At 42.4% G+C, this 8,992-nt stretch overlaps 1 protein-coding gene across 1 annotated transcript in view; it reads left to right on the top strand.

Annotated features, from left to right (window-relative positions):
• Positions 1–937: 937 nt before the first annotated feature.
• neo1a (neogenin 1a) overlaps positions 938–8,992 on the top strand; it is a 181,159-nt gene continuing 173,104 nt past the window's right edge. The window contains exon 1 of the mRNA XM_069657918.1: positions 938–1,405. Coding sequence (XP_069514019.1) covers positions 1,312–1,405 — 94 coding nt within the window. The 5' untranslated portion in view covers positions 938–1,311. The remainder of the gene's footprint in view (positions 1,406–8,992) is intronic.

Below are 8,992 nucleotides of genomic sequence, written 5' to 3'. Positions count from 1 at the left end.
CAACGTAGTTTAAAGATATAGCCATAAAACGATATGGGCTAACAAAAGACGAAAATAGTGTTTTATCTACAACTCCTCACCTCTGAGTGTCTGACACACATACACCTATTTTAAACTGCGCACTGTACTTACTGCAGATAAGCCGGATAATTGTGCAGTAATTCAACCGTGCAAAATGTTGACATAAATACTGTTCATTTGTAAATAACTGTTATGTAACTTTTTTGCATCCTAACTCTTATTTTGCATTTAACTTTATTCTGGCAATTATATTTATTTCTGGCATTCATATTTAGATCACCTAAAATCCACTTCCCAGCATCTTATTTTATTGTATAATGCACATTTTTGACATTTTTCTAACTTCTATTTATATGCCATATATTTCTCTATGCTTTCTCTGTGTCAGAGCAACTGTAACGCCCGAATTTCTCCCCGGGGATAAATAAAGTATTTCTGATTCTGATTCTTATTAGAATAGGGTAGGTTTGTCGCCACTTAGGTAGGAGCATGTCTCGGTCACAGTTTTAAACACAAAGTTAATTTCAACTTTTTCATGTTATTCAACCTTAAATAGTGTAAACATTCTTGTGAAAATGTAGTATGTCTGTTATGGACTTTAAGTCAGTAATAGCTTGTCTTAATGTCGTGTAAGGTGTTGAATTTGTGATACACAGGTAGACATGCGGTGTAATGAGGAGGTGTTGTTTTGGGACTGAAATCCCACACCATATTTTAGTTTTCGCCTGAGCACAAAGGCAGCCAGGATCCAAACTTCCGTGCGACTCCACGCCCCGTTTTCCGGGGAGCCGCTGAAGATCCAGCCCTTCAACACGCTGCTCTCTTACGTCCCGTCCGTGAGCAGTGAGCTGGCCGCGGCGGAGATTTCTCCTTTGGTCGGATCTTATCTTTCCCCTTGCTGAGCTCTTTCGTAGTCTTTTACGCGCTTGACACATTTCGGAGTAGTAAAGTCGGCGCGTTTGTGCTCAGTCGACCTCAAATCTTTTCGCCTTTGCGCTGCGCCTCCGTGGCAATGGATTGATTTCAGTGTTTTTTTCTCCGACCTCTGCCTCGACCAAGTTGAGAAAACAGTCTCTCTAACCTGCGGCTCTCTCTCTTTCCAGCTACATGTTTCATCCGGCTAGTTTTAAAAGTACCTGGCTCCGGATGTTTCTGCACATTTTAGGACTCTGAACTTTTTTTTCTCCCCCTTGTGCATTCACAGGAGGTGGCCGGGGATTGTAAGGATTTCTTTTTTTAACAGCTTCTCCGGGGTTCCTGAAGCCTGCAAAGATTTATTTGTGAAAAGTGATGGCCGAGCGGGGAGCTCTGTCGCTCCTCTCTCTCCTCTGTCTCACCTTTCTCTGCTACACGGAGACCACCGCGGCAAAGCATGTCGACAAAGGTAAATCCACTGCCAATTGTTGTGCTGAATGTGTGTTTTTTTGTACGCCTCATTTGAAGTAACTTACCTGCATTGTATCACGAGTTGGGGGGAGAAAGACACACGGAATGCAAGCTGTTGCCTTTGAAAATCAGTCCTGGAGCTAGGAGGCTAATTCTGCTGTGTTTAGGTCAGCTACTGTTACACCATTTAGTCAACTTTAAAAGTAGGCTACTTTTTTCATAACCGGCACACTATTTACTCAAAGACCAGCCCTGTTGCAAGCATTAAAGCATCACGCTTTCACACTCCGTCCTTTTGTCTGTTGAGGTTTCTCTATTTGTCTTTCAAATGATTCAGACATGCGGGATTGTTGTTTCACAAACGTGTTCAGGTAGATTTAAAAGGCTAAAATAACAGAGATCATGCATCTATCATGGGAATGCAAAGGATAGCAGGATATCTAAAAAAAAACACACTGTGCAAAGACTCATTAGTGCTCACTGTCAGGTAATAAGCCAGCATCATCAGTCCAGCCGACATCTCATTACCTGGGCGTCAATACATGTTTAGCTGATGGATAAACAGAACCCAATTCATTTGCTTCTGTTAATTGTTTTGAAGTGAGGGCTCTGCACTACTGCAGGGTGCTGCCCAGTTTCTCTCTTATTCCAGCTGGTGGAGAGCATATTCACTGATATGAGAGGTGAGTCCTGATAGAAGGGGTATTGATTAGAGAGTGTGTGTGTGTTTGTGTTTCAGTATAACCGACCAGACTGTTATAAGCACTCCAAGCCACGAGTGTCTGAGATAAATTGGACACCCATGAGGAAAAAAATGTCTTTCAAGCTCTTATCGCATACCTCATCGTGACAGTCATATCTTTATCATTTAAGCTGTTAAGACGTTATCAAACGCAGCAGCATGTGGTCTGGAAAATTATGAATTTAACTCTCTTGTGCAACATGGCCCAGTTTCTTTCCCTACCATTCTCGTGATATGCAAACTAGTTGTGTCTGTGTCTGTGTTTGTGTTAAAAAAAAAGCTTGAAGGCTCGTTGTTTATTTTGCCGGTTGCAAAAAAAAGGGAAAAGAATGAATGTGCAAAGCAGACAGCAGGCCTTGGAGTGACAGGTCTGTGCTAGCTGTTTGGTTCTCTTGCGTGTGGAGCCTGATGAAAGACCCTCTCCTGCATGAAAAGCGCTCTGCAGTAGTGGAAGGGGAGATAGAGAGGGAGAGAGAGAGAAAGAGAGAGAGAGAGAGAGAGAGAGAGAGAAAAAAAAGCCCCTCCTTGGCTTTGCTGGAGATCAGTACAAAAGAGAGAGATGGGGGTAGGGTGAAACAGGCCGACTGTCTGGAAAGTAATAAAACCAGGAGATTAAGGGGACCAGGGAGTTCCTTTGGGAGCTTTGATTGATTCCAGAGAATTGGACTGGGACCCACACGCAGAGAGAGTCTCAAATTACTAATTGTGGGGTCCCCTTCTCTGAAAATATCTGTTTATTCAAAGCACATTTCTTTGAGGTCCTGACTGTGGCCAGAACTTTATCAAACTTGGCAAAGTTGCAGCCCTTACTTATAGAGTTTCTCATTCAGTGTAGGGACAGATATAATAGTCTCTTTTTAGTTTAACTTTGAAAAGCTCTTAAAAGTTGTCAGAACTTTAAAAAAATGCATGAAAAGTTTGTCTTTTGTAAACAAGTGCCTGTTAGAGGAGTGTAAAATCCATTTAGGCTCTATCTTATCTCTGTAATCCTGCTGGGAGGGAATTGTGTGCTGATTGTCTCCCTGCAGACAATGCAAATAACTTGCGGAAATGTGTAAACAGTTGGCAAGCCTCTCTGCTCTTACAGACCACTCACCGGGGTTTTAACCCCACAGACCACCTCCGATGTTACATTGCCCAGACTCTATAAACAAACTGTCGTTTTCTTTGGCGCATTTAAGGCCTTCTCTGTGGACTCTCCTGCTAAGAACACACTTTACCACCTTTGTGTTGTTGTGTTTGGAAATGCCTGGTGGTCCTACATCTCAGTTTGTGGGGGAAAGCAGAAGGAAGGCTTAAAGTTGGATCCTATTTATCATAAGTCTCAGGAGTAGTTCAGTCATAACCTTCATAATGTGAATGCAACATGTTCTGCTCTCGCCATTTACACAAATTAATTTTACAACTCGCCTAAATATCAATCTTTTTCCACATACACGTCATGCTGTGATGAGATGATAGGGGGCATCATGCAGAGTCACCTGCTGTCTCTGTCGTATACATTATGCTGTTTACAGATCATTTATTTATGGGCTCCAATCGCTCATAAAGTCCTAATGACCTCCATCCACACGAGACGGATAATTGCACACTTGACCAAGTGTTTGATTCATCTGCCTCACTAATGAAACCTCCCCCATTAGAAAATGCTACTGATCTGCTATGCCCACTGATGTGAGGCTCACGTTGTTGCTGCTCAGTGTGTGAGGTGGCACGGCAAGGTCAGCAGTTTGAAACCAGAGTTGAAAAATAACAACTTGTTTGTACGTTTTCAACAGCTAGATCTGCTGTTCTGGGTTTGTGGGGGTTAAAATGACAGCAATTATTGAAATTATTTGCCCCAACAGACACAGCAGTTTGTCACAAGTAATTGGCAGAGCTAAAGACGGATCAATATCCTCTGAATAGATGGCATGACATCTGCTGGTGCATCTTTTTGGAGGTTAGTGCTCTGTGTAATCACCTACTTTCAGCTTTTAGGTTTCAAAAGACTATTGTTGCACTTTAACAGCACTATTGACTTTTATTTCATCTGAACGGGTGACCCAGTGTGTGAATTTGCTCGTATATTACTGTTGTTCAAAACAGTGCTATACAGTGCAGGCTGAATCTTTTGTTTGTGGATGTAATGAGGTTAAATTATGCCACCGCCTCCGTCATTTGCAGAATGGAAATGATGCCCATCTTGAAAACGATCCCCTTTATCATTATATCAAACTTTCATCTTTGCATCAGCTGTTAGTCTGGACGCTAAAAGCTTGTACATGCTACATGAATACTCTTTTTGCTCTCTATACATTTGAATCAAGTATTTGTCCTTATTTTTATTCATTACTATTCAGTATCCTATTTTAAACGCTTTCTCTAACTGGCATTGTGAGCCGCTTGTGTATTTCAGGCACAGACGGGGCCGGTTTGTTGGTTGTTTGTAGTAGTGAATGCAGGGCTGTTTTCGGCGTAGAGAAGCCAGGGGTCACGGTTTAAAAGCCAGAAAGGATCAGGGACAAGTCCACGGCTTCTGCTGACCCCCTCCTAAGATGAAATTGCCTCTATCAGAGCTGCTTCTAGTGGTGTGCTGCAGAGAAACACAACTTAAATGCGCTTTTCCTGTCTCTCCACTGCAGCCTGTGTATCAGCCTCTCCTGCTCCTCTGATTCTGGTGGTACACAGTCAGAAGCCTTCATATATTTTCATTGGGCTGTATGAAGTTTCACCCGCATTGTTACATGTATTTTGCGCCTGAGCATAGGCACTCAGTTAGCTTCAGCACAGAAAACAAAAGGAATCTTCACATTAATAGATGCAGCTATATAAAACCCTTTGCCTTCAAACATGTAATTGTAGAACCATTTAGAGTTAACTACACCCCTGCTTTTCCATGTTAAATAGTTCCAGGTTTCCAGCAGCAGTTCCTGGTCTCTCGGTTCCATCAGGACATTTTCAGAATAAAGGCTGTTTAAAACACTTTCCCCTTGGCTAATCAATTTCCTGGGGGAAACCCTGCTCCCTGAACAGAGGAAAACCCTTTCATTTAATGTTGTGCAAAGGGGATAAAGGTATCGGTGTTGTCCTGAACCATCAGTCTCTCAGTACTTTAAAAGCCAGCCTTTCCTCTGTTATGACTGTTCGGTTCACAAAAAGCAGCTCACATCAATTGCACTCCTCTTGAAAGCTGAACTTCTCTCAGCTTCAGAGGCTTTTCCTGCTGTGACTAAAACAATGTCAGACGCAGCACCTTTCCAATCTGGCTGCTGTGTGTCTTCTTTGTGTCTGCTGTTGGCCCTTTCATGTCCAAACCAAAAAAAAAAACACCTAAAAAACTTGCTGGGAGTTTAAAAGAAGTTGAGTAGTGTCAAGAGGCCATAAAGCTGTCCATGCTTCCCTGTTTGATGACTCCTTTGAGACTTTATAGTAACCTGAGGGGCATTACATCAATATTTCTACCCTCTACCGGAGACATGGCTGGAAACATGTCTGCCTCACTCATTTCCATGTTTCCTTTAGCTTTATTTCTGCAAAATAGAACAAAATGCTAAATTGTCAAATTCACTGAGGTGCTGTCGTGCTCTCCAGGCTTCCCTGTTCTGCAGTGATTGAATGATGCTCAGGCTTAATGACCTCTGGGACAGCATAGTCTTTTCTGTTTCCATGGAGCTAATGCACATAGCAGCAGTGCAAGAAAAGCATACAAAGAAGAAACTGAAACTGTGGCTACCTGTCAGTCAGAGTCGAGTTCGTCATCTCTTTCATTATGTGGCTATATGCGCTAGTGTTGGGAATTAGGGCTCCTTGAAGGCAGAAAGATCTTCTGGCTCCGAACGGCTCTCAGACAGGAACGGAGGCTAAAGATCTGAGGTGAGAGAGTGGTCGGACTCGCGAACGTGCCTGCACTATGTTCTCCTGTGTCAATACGCATATTTAAAATTCTGCGCTTTTAGAATTGAAAAGAAAACAGCTGAATAATCTAGGAACAATTAATCAACGTCATTGATAATGTCACTCACCGCTGGCACTATGTTGTGGTGACATGATTCCGCTGCACGTGACCTACTGTAGTATAGCGGAGTTGCAGTTGAAAAAAGCTGCCTGTGGTAATCCGGCATAAAGGGGAGTGGATGTAGGGCAGCCGGTGAAATTTGGGCCCAACTACCAAAAGAACGGCTCTCACCTACGACTCGGTTCCCGTCGTTCGCGTTCAAAAGAATCGGATCGTTTGCGAACGTGACAACACTAATACGCACGTCAGCCATAATGGCCAGTTCAGATCAATGATTCGCAACAAGACTGCATGCAACTGCCAAAAGAATCCCGTAAACATTCTAAAACTGCGCCGTTCACATCAAAGAAACGCAACGCACACTGACGCAGCTGACCGTCTCCATAGCAACGACGCACTGACATACCCCAGTATTTTTGAGTTAATACTATAATGTTAGTTAATATTGTAGGCCTAGTTTACATGAATTAACTAGCTGGATTTCTGTTATTGTTATAAAAAGAAATGGGTTAGGAAAGAAAGGATCTAGCAGTTTTTGGCTACTGCAGCGCCAGAGACAAGGTGCCTCCGCCAATTTATGCTGTTTCCTGATTGGCTGAAGTGAAATAGCGACATCATTCCGTTCTAAAACTGCATTTGGAGATTTGATAAGTCTTTTGCAACTCCAGGCAACGGCTTCAGACGCTCTACAACTACCCAGTTCACACTGCTGTATTTATCTAAAACCGTTTTGGCTCATTGCGAATCACTGAAGTGGCCTTAAGGCTACTTCTGCTTCTGTTTACTGGGGAAATAAACGTGTCCACGTACTGCTCCTCAAGACTCACAGCAGTGTTGCAGTTGCACAAACAGGAAGTTTAGTGTGTTGGTTTTGGTGTTCAGTAACACTTTGGTTTGGTATTTAAGAATATATTTAATAGATAAAAAATTAATTATTGTTTCATTTGTGCTTCTGCTGTAGAGTGCAGAGAGTGCAGTTATCATAAAGGTCCAACACAAAAACTGTAAAAGGAACCAACATAAGAATCTGATTTTGCAAACTTATTTCAATTCCTCCTTCTGTTAATGTAAAACCAAAACAAGTAATCATTCTGACATGGAAATACCAGCACCACTGTTTTCTCAAGCTTCTACCAAAGACACACAAACGTCTGACTAGCAGGTTGTAGCGGTGCAGCATGACACTATAATATTTATATTCTGCTAGACTGCACTCACAGCTGGTCATGTTTTACCGGACAGCGTGGCATCGCTCTGTCTTTACTGCATACAGAAAAAAGCTACAGTAGCCCAGCTTCCGTGTTTTAGCACACATCTCTTGTAACTGTAGCATGACAGCAGCAAAGGACAGTGTGTGTATTGAAGTTAGATTTTTATAGTGTTCTGCATCCGGAGATTCTTTCCCAGGCCTGGCACTCAAGTAAAACCTTGAAGGAATGGGCTTTGTGGCTTTCCAAAGGAATCTCTACAGTGGCTCAGCAGGCCAGAGAGGAGAGAGTTTTTTTTCCTGTAAAAATTTTCCTCAAACTTTTGCTATTTTGGTTGTGCTGGGCTCCTGTCGCGGTGTCTCCTGTCAGTGGTGGCAGCTGCACTGGATTATGACACATGCAAGCTGTGCTTGTCAGATGAGCCTGGACTAATGAGTGCGAGGCTCTGTTATACACTGAACTGTTTTTACAGCCCTGGGGGGGAATATTACAGGCATAATCTATAAAAATAAGCCCTTTTCAAACGGTTAAACTTTTGTTAAATCCTGTAATTTTTTATGTCTGCGTGTCGAAATCAACGTTTAGTTGACATTTCCAGTAAGCAGAAAAAAGCTGGTTTCCAGAAACAGATTTCTAGAAGCAGGAATTTAAAATGATGACAGTTGGTTATCCAGCTGAGATCTTTGGAATAAGATGTTGATATACCAAAGGAAATGAAACATTTTCTTCTGATTGTATGAAAAATGATGGCTGATCTCTTGTGGGATTTTTCAGTATTGACAGAGATTTTCTACTGAACCTGAAGTAAGACAAACCACCACACAGTCGTTCTCAGAGACTTGCAGCGAAATCATTCAACAACTCAAGTGAGTTACGAGTGTTAGCGACGAACAGACTAATGTTACATTTTGCAGGTCCACTATATTTGCCAACTGCTCGCCCATTTTGTTGTTACTCTTAAGAACATTTGAATTTAATTGGCTTAATTCAAATTTAATGCAAAAGTGAAGTAGTGGGTTTCATTGCTGGCAGTAACTCGTGTTGTAAATTAACAGAGACTGATGTGCTTAGACAGATTAATAACCTTCATTTGGTTGCACTGTACCTGCTTGAGATCCGACATCCTGCAGCTCTCAGACGTGATGTTATTCTCTGCCGTCTTTTTGGAGGACGTCCAGGGTGCCATGAATTAACCTGAAAGTCTTCTCAACGGTGTAGATCAATGTGTAGTGCAATTGTTAAGTAGCTTGTGCTTCAAAGAGAATGCAGGCAAACAAGAATCAATGCAGCTTTTCCAGTATAATGATTTGTGTTCATCATAATTGTCCAGTATGGATGCTGTTATTCCCAACTGTGAATTGTTATAGTGGATCATGTGGAGAAGGTCATAGTGTGGCTGATCTAATCTTCCCTAAGTCTGTCATATTACTGCTGCTGGGTTAACCAGTGTGTGTATGTGGGACAGATCTTCAACACACGCTCATAAAGTATCAATCGCCTGTGTACACTTAGAGCCTCTGAGCCTCCATTGAGTCAAAGAAACTTTTCATGTGCTGAAAGGGCGTGGGGGCAGTCGGTCACAGAGAGAGGATTGTGAGCCGCGCTCGATCGAGCTGGCTGCCATCATCTTGTGCCTGG

The sequence above is a fragment of the Semicossyphus pulcher genome, unplaced genomic scaffold, assembly GCF_022749685.1.
Source record: "Semicossyphus pulcher isolate SPU_LCO1_2020_fin unplaced genomic scaffold, fSemPul1.0.p SCAF_1, whole genome shotgun sequence".
Taxonomy (NCBI): Eukaryota; Metazoa; Chordata; class Actinopteri; order Labriformes; family Labridae; genus Semicossyphus; species Semicossyphus pulcher.
This window is presented reverse-complemented; position numbering and strand designations above follow the sequence as displayed.